This window comes from Drosophila miranda, chromosome 3 (genome assembly GCF_003369915.1).
Source record: "Drosophila miranda strain MSH22 chromosome 3, D.miranda_PacBio2.1, whole genome shotgun sequence".
In the NCBI taxonomy this organism is placed as follows: Eukaryota; Metazoa; Arthropoda; class Insecta; order Diptera; family Drosophilidae; genus Drosophila; species Drosophila miranda.
The window spans coordinates 24879020-24904539 of NC_046676.1; the positions used below are offsets into that span (position 1 = coordinate 24879020).

The 25520-nt window shown below is 47.6% G+C and overlaps 1 protein-coding gene across 4 annotated transcripts; it reads left to right on the forward strand.

Moving 5' to 3' along the window:
- The first annotated feature begins 519 nt into the window (after positions 1-519).
- Positions 520-24008, forward strand: LOC108160145 (BMP-binding endothelial regulator protein). Of its 4 annotated transcripts, none has more exons than XM_017293954.2 (7): positions 520-1823; positions 13821-14215; positions 16553-16635; positions 20769-20871; positions 20939-21121; positions 21938-22150; positions 22239-24008. In XM_017293954.2, exons 2-7 carry the CDS (start codon positions 13999-14001, stop codon positions 23714-23716), a joined length of 2277 nt encoding a protein of 758 aa, XP_017149443.1. In that variant the 5' UTR covers positions 520-1823; positions 13821-13998; the 3' UTR covers positions 23717-24008. The 4 variants fall into 4 exon arrangements, with proteins under 4 accessions (XP_017149443.1, XP_017149444.1, XP_017149445.1 ...); XM_017293955.2 differs by having other exon boundaries at positions 520-764; XM_017293956.2 differs by having other exon boundaries at positions 520-745.
- Positions 24009-25520: the final 1512 nt, after the last annotated feature.

Below are 25520 nucleotides of genomic sequence, written 5' to 3' on the forward strand. Positions count from 1 at the left end.
TTTCTGGGAATTTGAATTGAGTCCAGGCAATGGTGCTGGGGGGCGCAGGTTATGTTCCACTTGTTAACACTTTGCCACCGACAAGGTGTTCATTTCCCCGAGCAATGGAATGGAATGCGAGTGCGATTGCGGACTGAAATTCAATTCACTCTCCAATCATTGCGCTGCGAATGCGACACCGATGCCGACACCGACACCGACTTTGATGTTTGGCAATTACATACGAGCGTTCTATCAATCTATCTGCGGGCATACCATACCATACCATACATTCGCCGTTAATTACTGCAGAGCAGAGCAAAGAGAAGAGGCTGTATGTAGTATTAGCCCGGGCCCGGGGTCGAATGGACCAAGTTCGAGCCCCCAAAAACTAAGGAAGCCAACATCCGCTGCTGCCGCGCTGCAACAGCGCTGCTTTAACTTCGGCGAAACAGACACGAGCAGACACGATGCACGAGCAGGCAGCACGTTCGGCAGCTCAGGCTCGGTCCGCATCGGCCAGTTCGTTCAGTTCGACGAGAACCGGCGAACGGAACGGAACCAAACGAAAAGTGCCTGAGCGAAATCGAAGAAAACCGAAGCGAAGCGCCAGAAACTGTCGTCGCGTCGTCGCTGGTTTGGCCCGGAAAAACACTGCACAACCTTTGTACGGCTGAAAATTGCGCGCGCGTCCGAGTGTCAACTGCTGATCGCTCCGCTGATTATCTATCGATCTTCGCCGATCCACCCGTACCATAGCCATATAGTACGTTTCACCACAAAACGTAATTCCCACAATCAGATTTCCGCCAAAAAAAAACCTAAATCCAACAATCAAATTTGCCAATAAAAGGGCGACGGCGAAATTCGTTATCAACGAAGCTGTGTGTGTTTCAGCTGTGATTTCTGCGTTGTTTGTTGCTGATTTTCCCCAATTTTCCCGATTTGAGAGGAGAGCGCCACAAAGTTCCACAAAGAAGAGAGAAATCGAGGCATTTCCATTGTGCGCGGCGACAAAAGCAAATTGGCGCGCAATTTCATTCTACTGTACTATACACTCCCCGCGATTCACAATTCCCAATTCTCAATCTCAATCTTAATTCCGAATGCAAATTGCACTCGCCGCACACAAATTGAACCTTTGACAGGCGGCAGGGGTCCAGACAGAGGCAGCAGCAGAGACAACGTGTCGTATGCGTAATCTGTGGAGCCGCCTGCAAGGAGAAGGAGGAGGTACTCTATGAGAAGGGGAGGAGGTTAAAAAGTGTGTGAAAAAACGTACGAAATATTCCGCGTGGAAATCGAAATTGAAATGAAAGGCGCGCGCCGTCTCCAATAAATTATGCGTTTGCTTAAGAGAATTCTTCTCATGGTGAAGCTCTGAGCGGAGTGGAGTGCCCAGTGCGTGTCCGTGTCCGTGTCCATGTCCCCCTCTTATGCCACACTCTCTTGTGCCAAAGAGAAGAGACACTGAAACAGAAGCCAATTGAAAATGCGATTCATATCGACACCAACAAAAGCAACAACTAAACCTACAACTACGAGTACACCAGCAATTACAACAATCTCAGCAGCAGCAGCAGAAGCAACAATTGCGCTGGGCTACAACACCTGCCCTGCCTCCCCCGCCACCCAACAACCCACAGCCGCACTTCAAACCCCAACCCTCACCGCAACCCAGAAGTGATCCACAGGCGAGAGGCGAAGGCAGCAACAACATGTCAAGCATAATTAATTTCCGATTCTGTTGTTGTTACGAGCACTGCCGCCGATTCCTGGCCCTAGCCGCCACCGCCCCTCCGTCTGGGTCTGGAAGCGCCCCCGATCTGGAAGTGTAATTACGGGTAAACTTTGCGTCTTTACTTTTCTCTTTTTGCAATTAATCTTTACCCCCACCGCCACCCCATTCCCTCCTGGCTGCTCTCTTTGCAATGGAGATGGGAATCGCTGACTGAGAGCGTGCGATTTTGTTTTATTATAATGAGAAACATATAAACATTTCATTTCACTTCGGGTCTCCGTCCCCATCCCCACTGTATCTGTGTGTGTGTGTGTGTGTATGTGTATGTGTGTGTGTCCGTGCTATCTGCCTTTTGTTGTTTCAACATTTTGCGAAAATTGTTGAATTGTTTGAATTCTATTATCACATTCGGACCGCTCTGCAGCTCTCCGGCTGTGCTGTCCGGCTCTCCTGGTCGGTGCCCCTCTGCCACACCACTCTCGAAATCACAAAGACTAGACACCCACTTGGACATGCACCTCCTCTACATGTTGATGTACATATTTACTACTCGTACATACATATGCATGGAATTGTGTATGGAATTTATAGTCGACAAATCATCGCGGGAGTGTCTTGCAAAACGGAATCAGAAACAGCTCAAATTACAAAAATATGCCAAATTATGTCCGATCCGTATCCGTATATGTATGTACACTCGAACATATATGTGCACATATGTACGTATGTATGTATGTTGTGTCTGTGTGTGTTCTTTGAAAGTAATTAATAAAAAACATTTGCATAGAATTTTGCCCCGTCGTAAATTTACTCTTCGAAGCTGCTCGAAAGTTTACTCGGAATTAATAAGGAGAGGAGAGGAGACTTTCCAGTGAAAATCTTGTGACTACTCATTGACTCCGCTGAAAAGAGTTATCTCCAATTTAGGTAAATTCTCTTATTGAGAGATTAAGAGGAATCAGAGGAGGAGGCTCTAGTGCAGTACCGCTCTTTTAATGTGGCATGAATCACTCGTGAGACGCATTGTTTATACAATTAGTAACGATGTGTCAAGTCCCCCCCTCTGGCTGATTAATAGCTGCAGCAGCTGCAACTGCCACTGCCACGGACAATTGCAATTGCAACTGGGATTGTCACTAACCTAATCGCCGGCAATTTCCTGTATTACATTGACATAACCATAAAAAAGCACGAGTATTATCCTCGAACACAGAGAGAGAGAGAGAGCAGGGCATACAATGAGTTGGCTCATTAGGAGGGAAGGGACTGAAGACTGACGGCCGAAGACTCGGAAGACTCTGAAAACCGAAGGCCGAAGACTGGGGCTGCTGCTGAGTGGCAGAGGAATAGCTGAATGGCAGGACACAAATACAAATTACGACGAGGGGTAATGCCAATGCCAAGACACAACACAACAAAACACAAAACGAGAAGCAAACAGAAGAAGCAATAAAACGTAAGAAATGTTGGTAATAACTGCGTATTGCAGGGGGACTGTGGTGAGGAGAGGATTAGCAAGAGGAGGGGGGTTAGCAGCAGATACATGGGTTAATATGAATGTACACATTGCGGTGGATGTGGATGCGTCCATGAAATGTCCGTAGAGCAGATATCTGAGCCAGCAGTGAGCGACCGACTACAGGCGACACTAGGCCTAGATGACAGTCCCAGGTACCTATCCAGTGCCAGTGCCAGTGCCATTCCACAGCTGCAGTGGCACTCTCCAGCATGCACCCTGCACCATGCACCCTGTACCCTCCATTCTCCCGCCACTCCCTCGGCATAGACAATCGGACAGAACAGAACAGAACAGACTCTCTGGTACTCCTAGGTGTCGCCTTTTTGCTGTTGTTGCTGTTGCTGTTGTGTTTCTGTTCGCTGTATAATAAAAATGCAACCATACCAGTTTTAGTCAACTGACAAACGGCCAACACAGTACACAGCACACACTCACACACACTCTCAGGAGAGTGGAGTGGCGGGGCCAACTCGTTTGCCCCTTCTGCCCACCATCTGCAACGGCAACAGCAACGGCAACTACTACAACTGAAACTGCAACAACTGCAGCCACAACCACAAACTGCATGTGAATTTGGTTGTCAAAAAAAAACTATACTCGTACTCGTACTAGTACTCATACCGGAGCTCCAATGTATAGAGTAGTATGTGTGGGGATACCCTTGACAAAAGGTAATTGCAGCAATTGCAGTGCATGATATTGTGTGTGCAGCATTAAGGATTAGCCAGGACACTCCCCCAAAAGGAAGATGGATAGAACATTCGATTCGGGTGGATATGGGATCCCACAATCAGAGCATTCCATATTCGGGTTGGGTTGCCTTCCTTCATAATAGAGCTCTCTCTCTCTCTCTCTCTTTGCGTCCGTTCACGCACCTGTCCAAGGTAGAGCCAGGCGGTCTGCGATCTGCGATCCACAATCTTCAGCGGGTCTTCAGGACTGCTCCACTCCGCACCACAGCCATGCGATGTCGAATGGGATCTGGGGTCTGGGGACTGGTGACTGGAGACTCTGCAGGTGTTTTGTTTGTTTGCCGGACAGTTGCTTGATTATGCTGCTGCTGTTGTTGTTGTTGTGCTTGTTGCTGTGGCATGCATCGAATAGAGGGGGGAAGGGGGGACTCTTGTGGCACTGCCTGCATAATAATAATCCTGCAATTAAAATATGATCGCATAATAACTCCACACTCGTGCGTCTGCTTATGATTTATGGTTCAGCTTGTTTGGGGGCTCTGCTCTGCTCTGAGATTTTGGCTTATTTATAGAGAGAGAGACTAGGTCTGGACACCGCTCCTCCCGTTCCCCCGCTCCCCTCTTCACTTCCCGTCTCTCCGCTGTCTCAAGCCTGTTCGCCTGGAGGCACTTTTTCCTCCTCTGGCTCTTCAGGGATGGCTGCTGCTGTTCTACGCGTACGCGAAGGTAAATTGCTGTCGCCAAGAGCCAGACGATAGAGCAGTCTTCTCTGCCCCCACCCTCTTAACGTGTTCCCTGCTCTGGACCTGGCCCGAACCGGAGTCCGAGGGGGGGACTGGGGCCGGCTTGGCTCGTTTCGTTTTGGCAAAACCCAAAACAGAAAAACAGAAGAAAACAAAAAATGAACAGTAAAAAAAATCATTTGATACGCTCTCCGTTTTGGCCTGGTCCACAGCCGGCCCTGTCTCTTCCCCCCTCCCGCTCCACCTCTCCCACTCCTCCCGCGCTTTGACACGGCCTGTCCGACTGTTGCTTCTAATAAATAATTTTAAATGCTGACTGCAAACGAAATGCCAAACGGAATGGAAGTGAAGTTTAAGTGTAACCCAATAGCCAAGTCGGGCTCTTAATTGCCTGCGTGGGATGCTGCTGTGTGTAGCTGCCACTGGGACTGCCACTGCCCCTGCTGTGGATGTTGCAGCTGTGCATGGTGGTGGGGAAAGAGAAGGGGGAGGGATAGGCAAGTAGGCCAAGTGCTCACTTTGGCGGGTCCAAAGTCTTGACACGCATTTCGGGGGTAGTTCCTGCGTGTGAACACCCCCCTCCCCACCACATAGCCATGACGTCAGCTTCTTTGTCGCCATATGTCTATGCCCACACAGACACACAGATACACAGAAGGGGCATGCGTCATCGCAGGTTGGAGGCAGCAGCGCCAACAGCAGAGTCCGTCGATTGCAATTTCACCAGCCGCCACACAGAGGGAAGGAAGTTCTGCGTCACATACTCGTACTCTAGCAGTGTGCCCCCCAGTATTCCGTGATAATTTCGCCATGACACGCAACACACACACAGATACTTGCGAACGATTTCCCTATTGTTGTTCTTGCACACAATCAAAGAAACTAATTAATATTTACAGAACAATGCAAAGCCAATAAAAATTCCTCTGATAAGATATTAAAAATAGAGTCAAAAGAAACCCACATACATTTGGTATCTGGTGTATCTTGTATCTGCTGGATGTGCTAGACTAGGCGGCGGCGGCTATGCGATAAATGGAGAGTGGAGATTTATAGGAGAAACTAGAGGGGGAGGAATTGAAACACCATGGGGGCTATGGCTGTAATCTTCTGGATCAGTTAAACTTCTTGAATAATCAGCGTTCTGTCTGATTCGAATCGGTTTCCCCCTGTCCATATGCATAGAAGATACTTTTATTTATTAAATGAGCCTGTGCAGCATCATCAAATCGGTCTAGTCCTAGGGTTTTTAGATAAAAAAAACAATTCCAAATAAGAGGCACTATTCGGCGAAGAAATTTTTTCAATTTCCAAAGAAGTTTCTCCTTGGCATTCGGGGATCTTGTGAAGTCTTGGAACTTTTTGTCATCCAGAAAGTAATTTATTTTATTGGAAACTGCAGAAAAGTAAGCTTTTCACCCTCCCAGGCTGTACGCCTCCCGCCCAAAGTGGAGCGGAGCATAAATATTTGTGAAATGGAAGCAGACATCAATTGATATGAGAGAGTCCCATATAATCTCTCTCTCTCTCTCTCTCTCCCCCCCATCATCCAGCTTGCCTTGGGGCAACAAGCTGAGCAGCCTTGCCCCATACTGCAGCACACTGCCGCACACAGAGAGAGAGTCAGATATAAGCTATATTTCTAATACGCCGTTTTGTGCCACATTGTGCTTGCTTATTTACAGTCAGCAATTGCAACAATTTACTTAGTGCAGCCAGACAAAATGGCGGCAATGCCAAGCCAACACATGTGCGTGTGTATGTGTGTGTGTGTGTTTGTGTGTGTGCAACCTTGCTGACAGCATTTGGTGCGTGCCATATAACTTGACAAGCTCATTTGTTGTAGTCACAAATGCAACAGCAACAGAAACAAAAACAGAAACAGCAACAGAAAACGATAGCAACGATAGCGCTTTACTTCGCTTCGGTTCGCATATGCCAAGACAGCACAAAGCGAACATTTGTTTAAAATATTTATTTATTTACCAGCCCCAGACGGGCGGGCCTGGCAGGCAGGCAGGAAATGTCAACCGCCATTTGGCAGTGCTGAGGAGTTGAGAAAACAGCTAAAGCAGATCCAGATACCTCACTCCGATAGAAGATACGCGATATATAGTTATCCGATTTAGATCAAAATCACAGCTCACATCTTCTACCTAAATCGTAAAACCCTGTAGAAAGGGTATGACAACTGCATGGAGAACAAACATATATGTATCTGTAGAGACAAAGAGAGAGAGAGAGAGAAATCTGCGCTATAAAGCACCTTGATAACAGCGCTCGTGTGGCACTGCCTGGCCCTGCCTCTGGCTGTGGCTCTGCCTCTACGGCCCATAAAGCGTTTTGTGGAAAACCAAAGTCCAAAAAGACGTTTCTTTTGTTTGCAGGGAAGGGTTAGCAGCGGTTCAGTTTAGATGAGCAATTTGTAGTCGCAATTTCACACAAATTATGCAGATACTAGAGTGACTCCTCCCCCTCCCCCTCCCACCAAAGCACCAAAGCACCAACCACCAGACACGATTGCTGCTGCGGGTCTTTGTGGGCCATTTGTATGGAAATGTATTAATGTGCATTTATGTATGTATTTCCTATGCAAAATGTATGTAAGAGACACACACAGCAAAGAGATATGTATGTAGGGAAGCGAGAGTTGCCCATAAAATATGGAAGCAAAGATTGTGATAATAATCATATGTTAATTTCAAATCAGCGCTGCCGAAAGATACACACATAAACATACTAATTTATGTGTGGTATGGAATGCCAATAGCGATGGAAAACATGACCAAAATAAGGGTCTGGGTTTCGGAAGAAAATGCCGGAGAGAGAAAAGCGAAAAGGAAAGCTTAAACTAAACTAGTGAAAGGGGGATTCACTAAAGGATCGGTATAAAAACAGATCTGTTCATTAGCTTTGGGCCTGAGACTAGAATTCAGAGTAGCCGCGATTTGGTCGGAAATGGTTGGCCGTAATTGAATTAACACCTACATGCCGGGCCAAAACAGAGAACAACAACGAGGCAGCAGCAGCCCGAGATCGGTGGCAGATTCAACGTCAAGACACGACACAGTAGCAACAGACAGATAAACAAACAAACAAACAGACAGCCAGACAGACAGAGTGGCAGTCAAACGCGAACGAAGCTGATCAAGTGCAACTGCAGTGGAAAACACAATGCCACCCGACTCTGATTGGGGCAGGGACAGAGCAGAACAGATCAGAGCACACGGGGTACGATCCGTACGATTGCATGTCAAATCGTCAAGTCGAACACTGAAATCGTAGACCGAGGAGCGAAGATATATGAGCACATCAACGTGAATTAACAGACACGTTAAGAGATAGCCGATCTCCAAACACGAGACCGGAGAGGCAGTGCCTAGCTGCCGGCCTGCCACAGAAACAGAGAAACAGAGAGACAGAGAGACAGAGCGACACTGAACGCCAGACGAAAGACGAAAGACTCTAGAAACGAACCCAAGAAGAGCCAGTAGAAGCGGAAGTAGGGACACGATCTGATCTGAATCATGGGTGAGGAATTTAGTGTCCCCCATGCTACCCCCTTCTGCCGTCCTTCTAATCCACCGCTTGCATATGCACAGCAGATCACAGATCACAAATGGAGGTAATATCTTTTATGGCCATATCGGGTTTCAGGCAGCCGCAGAGAGCGACAAAAATATTAGCGCGTCTCGGTGGCGGCAACCGGAGAATCGTCACCAACAGAACGGGCTGTGGATCAGTGTATCAGGCGGCGCCTGAAATGTTACCCCCCGGCACCTGTGCGACGACCCATAACTCCAACCCCCCTCCTCCTCCTCCTATGATATTTTTTCTTTTCACAAGATATTCGAAAATATTCAAACAATTCGCATTTGTTTGCTAATCAATAAATTTGCCTGTGAAAACCATTTTGATGATTTGAATCAAACGGAACTACTCGTAGAATCGCCGGAGGAGTGGGGAGAGCGGGATGAGGGGCATACCGCAGCTGAGATACCCTTCACGAAACATTCAGATTGGAAGGATAGTTTTTGCTGTTCTAAGGGATTTAATTAAGATTATCCGAATCTCATGGGGAATACCTTTAGGTACCTCCTTCTTCCCACCATGCTCTTTGGCAAAATAATCTCATTGGCAGACGAGACTTGTTTTCCCTGGCGACTGTCATTGGCTAAGGGTAGGGGTGGAGGGGAGTTTCTTCTAAGAATTTTGAAGTCGTTCCTCTGGCTTTTTCGATATTGTCATTAAACAAATGTGCCAAAAGCGGCGCCGATACAGAAATAATAACAACAAATAACAGCCAGCGGCAGTGGCAGTAACAAAAACAACAAATTTCGGGTTTCGCACGTCACTCGCTGGAATTCCCGTAAATCGTGTGCTCAAAATGTTTGGTTGTTTTCTTGGGCTCTGTTTTTTGGCTCCCCCCTCCCAACCCAACCCCTTCCCACATTTTGAGGTGGTTTTTTTTGTTTCTAAAAATTGTTTACAGCTATACAGCAGAGGCCTTAATGGTTGTTGTTGTTGCTGCTTCTGCTGCTGCGGTCATCTTCGATCAATAAATCCGGTTTTCAAACTAAAACGGAGAGCGAGAGGGACAGGGACAGGGAAAGAGGCCACAAATATTTCGTATACGTAGTTTTTTTGATTAACTTTCGCCTAAATAATTGCACAATAAAAATTGTTTGGAATTTCTGTTAATTTTTTATTTTTTGCTCTGCTCAAAGTTTGACTTTGGATTGGACGTAGCTATATACATATATAGTGGATCTGCATATCTGCGGCCTAGGGGGCAATGTCTGTGTATCAATTAATGTTCTGCTGTCTCGGGCTATTTATAGATTTTGTGGTAAATTTGCTAATAATACTCAAATTTCAGCGAGGCAGCACCCACACCCGCACCCGCACCCTGAAGCCTTGGGTCTGCACCGTCCCCAATGTGCAGTTGGAAATAATAAAAATCATGCCACATGATCCATGATTCATGGCAAAACTCTGCATGATATTCATCTGAATAGTAAATGTGCTCGAATATGAATATTTTGGCCAGGAATCGGCGGATCTGCTGCAAATAAGGCCTTGAATGGATGCTGCTAATGCTGATTGGCCGGGCAGTCCACGGGCAATCAGCATACAGATCAATATGTTCACAGATCCATAGATGGAAATCCGCGAATATGAGTTCCAATCAATCGAGTGATAGCTCCTTTTGGTAGCGCCAGCCAATCAAACTGATTTTTGAAAAACGATGTCAAATTTAAGGTCTTAATTTCGAAGCCAATAAAACGGGGTTAACAAGGCTTAATCAATCAATCCATAAATTGTTTTCACTTCATTCTCCCATAGAAAAGCCATTTGTCATGGGAGAAATCCCGTTTAATTAAAGTACGATATATGATGTGTGACTTTTATGGAGTACTTATTCCGGCACATTTGGGGGTTCGGTTCGCAGTGCTTCGACCGCTATTAAAATCGCATTACCATTGCCCCATTGCGAGAGAAACTCCCTGCTCCAAGAACAGAGTATGTTCCAGAAAGTCATTCTGATGCAAAGATGGCAGAAACGGGGACCGGTTGGAGGTCTTCACTGTGGTCCTTGCACTCAGCTCTTTTCTCTTGCTATGGGATGGGCCACATCGATGAGGATGATGATGGTGATGGCTAATAGCTTTGTTAGCTCTTGTCTGTACGTTTGTCTGGATTGTGACTTTATTATGTCGTTCGATGCATTCATTCATTCCATTCCCATTCGCAATCCCATTCCCCTCTGCTCCTGACATATAAAATTCGTTGACTTTTGTGGCTGTTGTTGGGCTGGCCCATTGTCTTGGGCAATCGTCATCGACTTAAGGCTGGGTATGGGTTTGGGTCTGCGTTTGGGCCTGGTCCTCATCTGGAGCTCAAGCTCGAGCTGGGACTTGGGCTATGGATGAAACTGCAGTTGTAATCATTTCCCCCAACCTTCAGTGTGGTTTCGGTTTCGAATCCGTCTGCCTGTCATGTGAATTTGTCCCAAATAGAGTTGAAAACTTGAACGAGTCTTGCCCCGAAGGCCTGCCATTTGACAAATGTGCGTTTTTAGCCATCTCATTGTTGTGGCAAACACAGACCTCGATATGCAAATACATTAAAATTAGTTGCCAGGCAACCAACAACCGACAAACCCCAGCACGATCCGAATCAAAGTCTAAGCTGGAGATGGAGTCGGAGTTGTAGCTGGGAGTCGTGTCTTGTATCCGCGCTCTTATGGTATTTGCCTGTTTCGCTAAAGAGTTTCTTGGCTCTGCTTTGGCGTCATTTGAATGGGGGATTACGACTGATCTCTCAGCCTTAATGGTTATGCTTTCAATGCTGATGTGGCCGCTGATGTTGTAAGAGGAGCCAGTGCATTCCGCTGTTAATTGAATTAAGTCGGCGACATGGTCCACTCCGAGAGTAATTGGCAGGAGGTAGTCCACAGCAGGGCCACAGCCAACTTGCACTTCTAGCGGAGCTTTTAAAGTGGAACCTGCGATGGAGAGTGTGATAAGCCATCGGCCTGTCTTGGCTCTCGGCTCCCGGGGGCCGGGCCCTTCTCGTCCAGCGACTACCTACCGCGCATTATTGGGGTCCCCGTCTAGACGCCGTCTGCGTGCCATGCGTAACGCAACCCTTTCCGGTGAAGACCCAGACTCAGAGCTACACCAATTTGTTGCCTGCTGCCTGGTCCCCTTCAAGTGCAATGCAACCCCTGAGCCATGGTGGAGTTCGCTTAATTGCTCTGGCCTTGCCGCTGGACGCCATGTCGGAACCATTAGAAATCGCAGTCGGGAGGACAAAGTGTATAATCACTGGCCGTGGAGGCACTCTTAGCACTCTCAGCCGTCAGCTCTCAGCCCTCAGCAGTCGGCCCTCAGCCATTTTAATTGGCACGACATCGTCAAAGTCTGGGGGCATGCAATGCCGCCGCCGGACGCTAAATTATACACATTACCGAACAGAGAACAGAGAACCAAGATCTAAGCTCGACTTCTCATTAAATGGCTCTCGCTAATTCTCACTATTGCCACACTAGGAGTACCTATTTATAGCCCCAACCTTAGGCACAGCTGCCGTCAAAGTGGCGTAGTTTTTTTTTTTGCTCTTGACAATTTCCCAATCGACCAAGCGACCAACACTCGTCACTCGATCGCACATTAACCCCAGCCAGTCGCTCGACTGATTTGGCAATTCAGAAACTGCGTACGCCGCATGGCACAGCACACATGTGGCACGATCATCATCAGCCGCGGCAGCAGCAGCAACATCATCTTTATGAGCCTGAACAATGAACCCACACGATAAGCCGAAAGCAAAGCAAAGCTCGACAGCGATCCACAGCGATCTCCAATCCAATTGAAATCAACTTCAGCTTCAATGTTCTTTAAGAACTGTATTTAAAATGGAATAATGTTTCTTGAACGAGGGGAAATCACTTTGACATTGAAGTTGGATACGAACACGAGCATTACATAATGCCGCAGAACCAGAAGTTATCTTCCCGTTGGTTGACTAATGAATGTATGAGTTGTGCATTTTCCAACGTACTACAGCGTCTATTGTATAGGTAGTTGCAACTTCTGTGCTGTTCGAGGATTGTCCTTGTCAACTGCGTGAACCGCTTGACAAATTGCAGCTAATCAACGGTCAACGGGAACAAGAACAGCGGCGTATCTCGGTGCTCCGCTCCGATCCGATCCGGTCCAATGGGCACGTATTCGGTGATCGGCGTTGCCGTTGCTGCATTTGTGTGTTTTTGTGTACGACATCTTATCAATTGCAGAAATTAACATATTATTCAGAGCTTTATATAGTCATATATATACATATGTATATATGTACACTCGTACTCTTATCAGTCGTTTAGTTGTGTGTGCATGTGTGTCTGTGTGTCTGTGTGTGTGACCAATGCCTTAGAATAAGAAGGGTATATAGAGTTTAGAGATGATCGATTTCGCTTTCTCTCTACAACTGCCTCAATGGTATACCCAAGTCGATCTTTTTTTCCTACATCCTCGGTATTTGTTCGCTTCACTTACATTTGATAGGTCAAGCACCCACCTATTTGGGCATATTTTTCTCCCACTCGGCTCGATCGATCGATGCTTTGAGCTATGTGATCGGGGACTGCTGCGTTGGATTGGTGGGATTAAATGATACATGGAGCTCTATGGCCATAGAGAGATTTGCATCCGCGTTGGGTTCGGTTTGGTTCAGCGTTTGACTGGCGCCACTTTGAAGCTGCCAGAAGTCAATAAAGTGCCAACAGAGAAACTGAAAGAAAACCAAAAATCTTTGGCCAATTCGATGGCTGTAACTGGTTGGTTGATGGTCGGTTGTTCAAGACAAATAATAAAAAATTATGCGGCTACAGAAACAGCAACAGCAATCGAAATTAATTATAACTCAAACAAGCATTACAATATTCCGTAGCTGGCGCCAGCCAGTCAAAGATCATTAACATTTTTATGATCCCCGACACCCGAACAAAGAGCCACCACACATAAGGCTGATATCTGTTGTTACCTGTACACCCGACAGCCGGCAGCCATAAGATACACAGATACAGATACAGACACGGACAGAACGCACCCATAAATCGCAAAACTAATAATGTCCAAGTTGTCTTAACACCTCTTGATAGACGGGGAAGGACAGGGGCGGGCCGGAGGCTGCGCTGATGATTCGCAGAATTCGTATGTCGGTGAAAGAACGAACCCATGGGCTAGCTTCGAGCGATTCGGGCAGAGATATCTATACCTCTATCTCTGTGGACATCATCTCATGTTCTGAGTACAGACTGGTGTCGTAAAACCCAAAACGAAATGATTTGTTGACCAAATTTCACTCAAGGGCGGCAAGTGCAAAGTCTCTAGGTCAGACCAGAGCCGCGGGAACAGTTGTGGCACGCACACAGACACAGCACAGCCTGCCACGGATTCTAAATTTAATCGGAACAAACAACAAAGTTGTATTTGTAGGTACAAAGTGGTACTCGTGCAACAAAGCACCTGCTCAATATCCAAACAATTATATTTTGACTCGCTTGCTGTTATTTTTAATCTAACCGGCTTGATTGTGATCTTTCATTTCTCATTTCGCCCCCGAAAACAATATATTTCCTCCAGTCATAATTCACCGGAGCAAGTGCAACCACAACAGCAACAGCAAAAGCAACAAACGGATAGAGCAACAACGGATTCGCAGGAATCGCCGCGGGGAAACAACAACCACACCCCTCAAGGAAGACCATTGGAGAGTGGAAACCTAATAGAGATTTCTGAAGAACTCGATCGAATTGTGAAAATGTGTTGCAAATCAAGCGGCAAGTGGAAACCTTGTGGCCCGTCTCCATCTCCATCTCCCAATAGACAGCAGCAGCAGCTGCCGCCAGAATCAGCATCCAAATTGAGTCGGCAAACACATTGGAGAACATTCCGCGTTCCTATTCTAGTACTGATCCTGCTCTCGATGCTCCTCCAACTGCAGACGGCTGCCGCCGGAGTCGGGGATAGTCTCCATGGTGAGTGCTCTCATGATCGTGGCGATCGATCGATTTAATGTATTGTAAATACTCGTACTCGTTCTTGTAATCGTACGCGAACGCGTTGTGCGTGTGTAAGATATCACTTAAGAATGATTACTTGATGGCCTGATGGGAGCGTGAAGCGATCATTTGATATTTACGCACTATTTTCTTATATAATGGGAACTGTCTTATCTGTGGGAACTGGATTCAATTTACGCCCTCTATAAAACCGCTTCCATATAGGACATTTTGATTTCTCTATTAATGATCCTTGTTGCGATGCACGTGAAGACATGAATCGAGGACCCAAAACTAATTTTGTCGTTGGCAATCTTCTGGCCATAAGCTCCATTTCAAATCTGATCGTAAAACTCCGAGACTGAAATTGAAGCTGAAACCGAAACCTCATCCACCTCGAGAGAGCTCAACACATTCTTCCCGAACTTAAAAATATTATTAAAATATTTCCAAGAGTTCCTCCTCAGCAGTCCCTCTCTCCAGACTTAGTTATGTGTTATGGCTATGATTCATGGATTTTAACTGCTTTTAGCTGTTTTTTACGAGCTTATAACAGCTTTGGCTGCCAGCAAGCAGCTGGCACCTGGAACGATTATACTCGCTGATCGCATCGGCTTAGTTACTCCGATCACTTTTCCAGGGAACTTCAAGCAATTGTGTCACTGAGTCATCATTAGCATTGTGACATTGTGATCGACTTTGGAGGGTTGTACTTTCGCTGGGTGCTGCCCTTAATCGGCTGTACTTTGTCTGAAAATAGTTGTTGGTCTAACTGATCTCTCTCTCGTTCTCGCTCTCCTGTTGTTAGGCGCACGCTCCCCTGAACACGTGCCGCCTCCACTCCCCACGGTCTCTTCCCGTTGTGGCTGGCGCCTAATCTGCGAACTGTGATTAATTAGCGAACGGCGCCGACGACGCCAGCCGCTGAGGGGGAGGTGGAGGGGAGGGTTTTGCGGGAGCAGCTACCGCTCTATTCTCGGCTTCTAAAATATTTTTGAGTGGACTTTTTTTATGGGGTTTCGAGTGTGTTAAATAAAATAAAAAATCGCATAAATTAGATATATTGCAGTGCCGATAGATCGGGTTACTTGAGCCAAGTTCATTAACTGTTCTGTCCCCCAGCGACGGAACGGAACGATAACGATGAAGCGACGAGAAGAGAAAGGAATATAGAAAGTCCCCGGCGGCAAACGAGAAATTGTTCTGGTTGTTGAGGGGAAATATTCCACTTGATTTGTTTATGAAAGGGTGAGGGTTTAGGGATGATGTGTGCGGTAAGGGATCCAAACAGCAGGACACAATCGTATAGCAGGAAAGAGAAGAAATACATGGCAATCCACAGGTCCATAATCAAAGGTTTTCCTTTCCCTCGACGCAGAACCCCAAACAAACAAGGGAACAAATTATATAGATTGCACAATGGCAAGGGGGAAGCGGGGGATCAAGCAGTGGATAAGTCCTAAAGCCGCCCACTAAGCGCAGCAGCAGATGAAAAAAAGGTTGCTCAAATGCATGCTCTCTCCCTCCCTCAGTTGTAGCGCCAGCGTCTTCATTTATCACTGCACACAAAAGAGAGAAAGGGAAGGAGAGTGGCTGCTTGCATTTCTGTGTGTGTGCGTTTATCAGCACATTGCAGGTGGTCTCTCCTCCTCCTCCTTCACCAATACAAAAAGAACAAGAATTCGGTCTGGGGCTCGGGTCACCTCGTCTCCCTCTCTCACTCTCTGTGGTTTCCGTTTGCCTCTTTCACTGCTGCTGCTCTGTTGTTGTTCTGGAACATGTTTCGACATGCACTGCTTGGTCAAGGTGTATTCATACAAAGGTGAGGCATCAATCCAGAGGACTCTCAGTAGTCGTAAGCAAACAGACAAAGACAATACTAAGAACGATTCGAATTCCCCACCCTGTATAAGTGGACCATTTGACTTGGCGCCGGCGGTAGATCAGCAGGTAGCGGCACAGGCAGAGGAAGCCGAGCCCCAAAAGGTAAAATAAACAAAGAAGCATGCATTCACTCTCACACAGCTACTCCGATAAGTGCCCTAATCTCTTTGACCTGCACGCTGATGGGGGATAGGGGAAGGGGTTCATTCTTCATTTTGGGTCACGTGCTCGGATACCATCTCTCCGTCAGTGGGCGATTTCCGGCGATTCTCGTTGCGTGTTTGTGCATGAATGAATAATCTGTGTGTGTTTGCCGAGTATTATTACGTCAAGAGGCAGGAAATGGTGGAGACGGGCGATTTACGATCCCCCGATAAGCCCAACTCTCACTATCTTAATCACTAATAAAAAATGTATTTCCCATTTCAGGCGATCTTCTGTCCTGCTCGGTCGAGGGAGAGGAGGTTCTGACGGGTATCCAGAATTCCAAGTGCTTTAAGTGCATCTGCCAGGTAAGTTTCGGAGGTAGTACCAGTTCCAGAGCGTCCCTTCGTATCCCCAGCCCAAATCTGGGCGGCTCTTGGGATCCTTGCCAAGACTTGGACTAGGACTTGTCCTTTGGCCTCGATAAAAAGTCACTTAAAGTGGAATGAAGTGAAATAACATAACATGGCCAGCACGGCCTCAGTCCTGAAATAAATCTCATGTACTGTCCTGTCCTGTTCTGCCCTGTCTGGCTCTCTACATGAGGTGACGCCAGTGTCCAGCCAGCAGGACATCCACACGCAGACACATTTCATTGAAATAGAATCCTTAGCTGCCTGCCAAAATGAAAATTCAGAAAATATTTTAAATATCTGTGTACATGGGACTGTCCGTTTGTCCACCAGAGGAGAGGAGACAGACACACCATACATATGTGTGTGTGCCAGCTGTCTTTTTATGGAGGGGCCGGCTGAAGTTATTTCTCGAAGAAGTGCAGGAGTTGTAGATCTGGCCGGAACCGGAAAAAAATGTTCGACTCGGTTTGCATTTGTTTGGCTTCACCTTCTTCTTCTCTCTGGCTCACTCTCGCTCTACGGATCTCCCCCTCTCTCTCTATCTCCTTCGCTCTCGCCTTTGAGTTTTTATGATCCAAGGTCGTCAAACGGGTTTCGACGCTACATGACAATCGTTAACCACAGCGTAGGACGGGTATGGATGGTATGGGTAGAGCTAGAGGTAGTATGGCTTAGCGATCGTTTGACAAACACTTGGAGCCGGTACCGACGGGCTTCGATCCCGGGTCTCCGCCACTCTTCCAGCCCCGCTTCCGTTCCCGGCTTGAGCTTCGTGTCGTCATTAAGCAAGCGCGTGCTCATTTGCGGGAGGGGGGAGGTAGGCCTTGTCAGGGTTGCCAGATAGCTGCAAGTGGGTCTGCCTGCCGCTAATTTAACGCTAAGCGCTGCTAAACGCCGCTGCTCCAATTTGACCGACAGACGCCGCCGCCGCTGCCGCTGCCGTCGAAGCTGGCGCCGATCATTCCGATCGATCCCATCCGATCGGGAGCTGCTCCGCTTCGCTTCGTCCGACCGACCCACCGATCGATTGATCGTCGAAGCTCTTTCGCTCCGGGCTAAGCTTCGTGGTGATTATTATTTCCACTGTCGCTGCCGTCGTCGTCGTCAAGTGGGCGTAACCGAAATTAAAAAGCAGCAGAAAACACAATGCTGGCGCCACCTTACTGGGAAGGCGCCATGACCAGCCTGCCGTCCCACTCTAGCGCGGCGGCCCATGCTGCATCTCTGTCGCTCTGATCGTTCGACAGTCGATACTCTCTGTTGCGTCGGCGCGCAGCTCATTAAAAGTTCATGAAATCGAATTGAATTTTTGTGTTCGTTTGAGCCTCTCTTAAGTCTTCACGTCTCGCTTCGTCTCGTCTCTCTCCCCATCAGAAGCTCTCTTGCTCCCTCCACCATTCTTTTAGGGCTGCCAAAAAAGTTCCTCAATGAAGTGTGCAAAGCCTTCAGCTGTAATTTGGGGGAATCACCCATAAACCCGATACTTTATGGCAGCGCGACTGTACCCGTACTCCGCTCATTCGTGCGAATACTCATGGTGGGGGGGGGGGGGGGGGGGGGGGGGGGGGGGGGGGGGGGGGGGGGGGGGGGGGGGGGGGGGGGGGGGGTGAACTGTTACGACTGGCGTTTATTGTCTAAAATATATTAGTATACAAACCTACATATGTATGTATTCTCATTGAATGTATACATAGATACTCGAATATGGAAAGCTTATCCCGTCAAGGACAATCAAAGAAATTGTCTCTCAGACAGTCTCTGACTCCCGCGTCAACAAATTTTTGGTTTTATTCATTTATTATGCTGAATCCGCTGAATTGCTTTCCTTTGCTAATGGTTTATGATTTTAACAGTTTTCCTCACCCCACCCACTACCTCACACTGCCGCCCACTCAGGATGATTTTCTCTCGAGAACTGTTCACGATAGATATTTTCGTGAATGCTGCATGACTCTTGATTAATATTAATGAAGGATTTATGATCAGGAAATGGAAATCATCGGAGGATTATGCTACGAAGAAAGATTGAATTAGTAGATTGTGACTATCAATATATTGCATTCCGCATGAGGCAGCAGGAAGCAGGCAGCAGAGCAGGCATTCTATTCTTGATTTGTGCAAGTATTTCAATTATTTCGTTTTAGTTTAAGCCATGAATATGGAATACAATGTAGAATAGTAGAGCACGTGAAAACCAGATCTGGCCAAATATTCAGGTCTGCCAACTCCTTTCTTGCATATTCCATTTGAATTCCATTCGATTCCGAGTTCAATTCCACATCCAATTCGAGCCATAGCCCCACAAGTGACAAAATACACATGACCATAAAACCACAAGACTGTCATTACCATATTCACTCCGTGTCTAAAGAGACTGAGACTCTAACCTGGCCAAGTTTGCCGGCCAAACGTTTGCCGTTTGCGCCAAGAAGGAGATGGAGAGCGAGAGGGGCAGCAACAGAAACAGAGACGACGCAGAAGGAGAGGAAGACGAGGACGGTGTTAAAACTGATCATGTTTTGTCAAACGCAAGGTCGTTAGAGGCCGTTTGCAAATGTGGTTCTGCCACTGTGGCACAGATAGATACACACACACACGCTGCCGCTGGGCAACAACCATTCTACTTAGCCATCGCTTGGGTTGCCATCGTGGCGCCTCTCTCGCGGACCGGAGCTGGGCACAAATGTGCTTTAACTTTCATGTTGTCTGAACATTTTTCCATACCGGTTCCAGATTAGAAAGAAAGAATTCCAAAGCATAAACAGCTGGATGGAGATGGGGATAGGAGAGGGGTAATGGCTAATGGAGAATACGAAGGGGAAGAGTGTACTCTGTGGACAATTCCATGTCGTTGCCAGATTTCGAGAACTTTTGAGCTTTGATCCGAGAGACAGAAAGCGATTAAGGTGATATTCAATTCCATTTTATGGGTGCCACAAAACAGAGAGAATGCCATACTAAAGTGGCATTAAAATTCCAACTAGCAACTGCCATTAAATCTAATACGATGATAAACATCTCCCCTCCGCTCAGACACCCATCGAATTTTCATTTTCATAACAATTGCAAATGTTGCTCGTTGCAGTTTCCCCCCCTATCCAAATTGAGATCCAATCTGGTTTCGTTGCACTAAATTATTCACACAGATTCACATACACAGACACACACAGTATACGAATGCACAGTGAAAACCCTCTCGAGACACCCAGACATTGTTCGGAGCAACTGCATACAAATTAGTGAAATATTTTGCCTGTTTTTGGTCGACATCTATCTAGATTTATAGATACATTTACAATTAGCGGCGGCCCCAGCAGCCGCAGCCGCAGCCGCAGCTTCAGCTCCGACTCGACTCGGGCCCGGACTGGGTCTGGCTTTAACCTGTCACAGTTACAGCCACCAGTCGGAGCCACCAGCTGCGCACAAGGGTTAAAGGCAATTGCATAAGCCTGGCAAGTTGCAACAATTTGACTTATAATCGACATCAATTCTAATGGGCCGCGTTGCAGCTGTCAGCATGTCGTTAACGAGCAGCAGCAAAAACTCCAGATACATAGATACACCTATGCACCAATAGATACGAGTGCTCTCGTGGCCATAGGCCATACGATTCGACAAGCCAAATGGTGTGACCAAAGGTGGTGGGCAGGGGATTGGGATTGGGAATCAGCTAACGAGTTGGGCAGCTTTAGGGATAAATTACCGGAGAATAAATCATCCGAATCCGCGAGAAACACTCTGCATAATCCCAGTAGAACCCCGTTTCCCCAATCCGAGACAAAGTCAAGGCAATCGACACGCCCCTGTCTGGATTTGCTAGCGTAAATTACAGCGGAGGCTGGCTGACTGGCTGGCTCTGGCTCCCCGAAGGTCAGAGTGCACAGCTTCATTGAGCAATTGCAAATGGCAGGCAGCTGTTGGGGTATAAATCAGTCCAGAGAGAGGGTTCGAGATGCAAATCATACGCTTAGCGACTCTGAAAGTCATCTCTTACTCGTGAAAATTGCGCACACGTCATATGGGATCGTCCTCCCTAGTTCTAGAGCCACCACATTAATTGCGTGTCTCCACATTTGTCTCCACAGAACGGCTTTGTGAACTGCGCCAAGAGCTGTCCGGCCATCGACGATTGCTACTTGCTGGAGTCCAAGCTGGAGTCGAGCGACCCTTGTTGTCGCAAGTGTAAAGGTAAGTCCCCGCAGAGAGAAGAGGCTACAGAAGGGAGTCTTTGATCGGAGATTTCTTTGCACAATAGGTTGCATCTTTCGAGGGCTGCCTTATGAGAGTGGCGCCGAGTGGAGCGACCCGGAGGATCCCTGCAAAACGTACAAGTGCATCGCCAGTGTTGTCACCGAGACAATACAGAAGTGTTATTCACAGTGCGACGACAACCAGCTACAGGCACCGCGCCCTGGCGAGTGCTGTCCTTCCTGTCAGGGTAAGTCCTTACCTAACATCACACATGAAATCACTCCGATCCGATTCGAGCCGAGCGATTCCAGTCCCCAGTCTGAGTGTCAGAGCGTCAACATCACTCACTAAAATTAGCTGCAGCCTCAGACTAATGCCTTATAATCGGCAGACAATAGAGAGCCGGAGAGCGACAGATGGTCCACAACAATGTGTCCACAAAGCGATACTGTCAGAGGGTTCTACGGGTGGATGCTGAAAGATGATCATCAGAGGGAGAGATAGATAGGAGATCGTTGCCCAATATTTATTGGAGGATCACGTTCAGTTCCTCTCGATGTAATGCGCGATCATTCAGCTTCCCCTTTGGAAACACCTCACAGATTGAGTCCAAGCATGCTTGACATTCGATATACAATCAGATTAAAGATCATTGAGACTTCTTTATGACTCTATTATCAAATAATTTATTCATGGAGCATTCCGATATTAGACTCGAACCGTCTTCCGATCTGTTTTGATCCGTTCTGCCCCTCTGTTATTGTTGGCTCTGACCGATCTGCTGGTTTATGGGCTTTAAATTGTCTATTAAGGTGACAATGTCGCCCCATCCCCATCCCATCTGAGGAAACAACAATATCAGAGACCGGACCAAAAAGAGACTGAAAGTCCGTGAGCCCCGGGCCCTCGTATGAGTTGAAAACCTGTTTCAGCGATCGCATTCGATCGCCGATTCGCCTTGTGGAAAATTTCTTGGCTTGCGGCCAAAGATCGGAAAGCGATCTAAATCATATGCGACAAAATAGGCCGATGTCTGATTACTGATGTCTGACGTCTTTGGCAGGTTGCAAGATCAACGGACAGACGGTGGCCGAGGGCCAAGAGGTCGTCGCCTCGATCGACGACCGCTGCTTGGTCTGCCATTGCGGCGACAACCAGTTGACCTGCGCCAAAAAGACCTGCCCCATTCTGCAGTGCCCCAAGACGAAGCAGAAGCAGCACCCGAACGAGTGCTGCCCCCGCTGCACGGAGCAGCGGGTCTTCATACCAGTGACAGGTGAGAAGAGTCCCAGCCCCTCTCAGCCCACCCACCAGCCACCCTAATGCACCCTGTTCCATGTCTCTCCACTCTCTTCGTTCTCCAGGAAAGTGCATCTTTAACAACAAACTCCACTATGACAAAACGCAGTTCATGCCGGACCGATGCACCAACTGCACCTGTCTGAACGGCACATCCATCTGCCAGCGGGCCACGTGCCCCATCCTGGAGTGCGCGCCAGAGTTCCAGGAGGACGACGGCTGCTGTCCCCGCTGTGCGGTGGCCGAGGTGCGGAGCGAGTGCAGCCTGGAGGGGATCATCTACAAGAACAACGAGACGTGGAACATGGGCCCCTGCCGGAGCTGTCGCTGCAACGGAGGCACGATCCGCTGCTCGGAGATGCGCTGTCCGGAGGTCAAATGCCGGGCCAACGAGGAGCTAAAGCTGCCGCCGGGCGAGTGCTGCCCCAAGTGCGTGGAGACTGCGGGCACCTGCACCGTGTTCGGGGACCCGCACTTCAAGACCTTCGACGGAAAGTTTTTCAGCTTCCAGGGCAGCTGTAAGTACCAGCTGGCTGCTGACTGCCACGGGCACAGCTTCCACATCCGGCTGACGAACGACGGGCGTGGCACGAAGCGCTCCAGCTGGGCCAAGACAGTGACCCTCAAGCTGCACAACCTGCGCATCAATCTCGGCCAGAAGCTGCGCGTCAAGGTGAACGGGACGCGGGTAATGCTACCCTACGCGGGCCGAGCCGGCGACCAGAACGTGACCATCGGTCGGCTGGCCGAGGACGGGGCTGTCCTGCTGCGCTCAGAGATGGGCCTTGCCATAGAGTGGGACGGAAGCGGTTTCCTCCAGGTCTCGGTGCCTGCCCACTTCAAGCACCGGATGTGCGGCCTGTGCGGCAACTTTAATGGCAGCGGGCGCGACGATCTCACAGGACGCGACGGGCGCCCGCACGGCGACGACGAGGTCTGGCACTTTGCCAACTCCTGGAAGGTGGGGGGCCCCAAGTCCTGCTCCCGCCAGCGCGAGAACATCGCCGCCCTGCCCACGTGCAACAAGCGCCGGTCGAGCTTCTACTGCCAGCCGCTGCGCATCTCGGAAGTATTCGGACACTGTGATAGTAGGCTTAATCCCATCAACTACATCGATTCCTGCCGCATGGACGTCTGCGAGTGCCCGTCGGGCAGCTGCCACTGCGACAGTTTCGCGGCCTACGCTCACGAGTGCCACCGCCTCGGTGTCCAGCTGCCTGATTGGCGGAGCTCCACCAACTGTCCCGCCGGCTGGAGACGGAATGCCACACTCGCGAACTTCCTGGACAACGAGTACTACGGGGATAGCTTGAGGCGCTTTCCCGGTCCAGGCTCTCTCAAGGGGCGGCGCCGAAAGCAACAGCAGCAGCACCTGCAGCATCTGCAGCAGAGGAGCAGGCAGAATCAGAATCAGCAGAAACAACATCAGCTCCAGAAGCAGAATCAGAATCAGCTCCTGGACAATGAGTTCATCAAGAAGCATGTCCCCAGCAGCCTGTTGCAGCAGCGTGCGCCGGATCGTACGCCACCGCCACTCCACTGATTTGTGGACTGAGAAAGAGAAAACCCCCCTCTGCCATAAGTTACTACACGTACACACCCACGTACACTCTCCCACACTCGCACGCATATTCTCTCAAAGCGAGTTCAGCTTTTCGTAGCATACTTTTGGCGGAAGCCGAAAAGAGTTTAGAGAGAGAGAGAGAGTAGTTGAATCCGCTCCCATGACAGACAGACACGACAGACGCGACAGACAGGCAGCAGTATTACGCTGAAGCATTACGTACAGTACTTTGGAACAGGCAGATAGAGACATATTTATATATATATATATATATACTATATATATATATATATATATATATATATATATATATAATATAATAATAATAATATATATATATATATATATATAATGCACTATACATCAATGAAACTCATCCTCCAACTGTCGCCATTTCGCATAGATAGACTAAGTTTTATTTATTTTAGCTTTAGTAAAGGAATTTTCTTAATTATATCAAACGGTTCTATACAATACCTACTATATATGGATATATCCTGTATTGGAAGTACTATTATGATGATGATGATGATGATGTTTGTTTTGTGCGTGTGCCTGATTTTTTGTATTTGTATTCCTGTATGTGTGGATTACGTTACTCTAATTAACAGATGGAACTCTTGCTAGAACTCTTCAAAGGTCCTCTAGTTAGCGTCTAAGGAAACTAAGAGGTAGACCTAAGCCTAGCTAAAGTTTGCTTAAAATTTAAGACCTACGCCTAAGTCCCCCAGACAACAACACATAGAACATCTACTACTAACACTACTACAATGCTACTATACGTATGAGAATGGCACAAACAGTATTTTTGCTTAGTTGAAACTTTAAACTTGAACGAAGCCTAGAGCCCAGAGAGATCCGTTCAGGCCAAATCCATCTCCAGTCTCTTACTCTTACTGTCCTACTCTTCAACTAAATACTTAACCATCTCAAAGAAGAACTTTCCAATTTCCAATTACTAATTCCGCATATGACCTTATCTTATAACCTTTTTACCCCACAAAACTGTGTTAATATTTATAAATCCCTACCTAAATATGAACTTACTTCTCCAACTACTCGTATTTAACCGTAAACGTAACCGTTAGAGTAATCCGAAAGGAACTCCGTAGGAACACGAAAGGAGACGCTTTTTGCCATTTTTTCAATTATATGGATTAATCAAGTTTAACTTTAATTAGTAATTTACTTAACTATAAAGATGCAAGATACTTCTTGAAATATACCATAGTATGGCTGGATCTGTAAATTTTCCAGCAGAAATATCCTACAGAGAAGAAAAGAACAAAGGACACCCCAATGCAACAATTGCAAATGGATAAATGAAATTAAAATATACGAAAAACAAATCTAACGAGACATGTGTTCATATTCGGGGATATAGCAAAGTGCTATGGCATCGGTTTCGCAGGCACGAACTCCCGCCACAGTCGCAGACTCAATCGCATTCTCAGTCTCAAATCCAACTCCATTTCCCGTTCAGACTGAACAAAGAATTGGAGACGCTGCGTCTGGGGAGTCACGGAAGGAAGTTAAGTGAGGCAAGCACTCCCAGCAGTCCAAAGCAGTTGCCAAGGGCCAGCACTCCAGCATCCAGCACTCCGACCTCTCACGAGAGGCAGAAACAGAGTCCACCCAATCAGAGCCAGAGTCTGGCTGGCGTCGAATTACGAGGCACTGGTAATGGCTATAGGCACTGGCAATGCCAATTTATGCATGTTTGCTTAGCAATAATTGTCAGAGTTGTCTAGGGTTGGGTGACCAATTCCAGTCCCAATCCCAA

What these genes read in the sequence shown, in the direction of transcription:
- LOC108160145 (XM_017293954.2), top strand. Translation starts at nt 13,999, where the DNA reads ATGTGTTGCAAATCAAGCGGCAAGTGGAAACCTTGTGGCCCGTCTCCA. An exon ending in AGTCGGGGATAGTCTCCATG is followed by an intron (nt 14,216 to 16,552) that starts GTGAGTGCTCTC and finishes TTCCCATTTCAG; the next exon opens with GCGATCTTCTGTCCTGCTCG. An exon ending in TTGTTGTCGCAAGTGTAAAG is followed by an intron (nt 20,872 to 20,938) that starts GTAAGTCCCCGC and finishes TTTGCACAATAG; the next exon opens with GTTGCATCTTTCGAGGGCTG.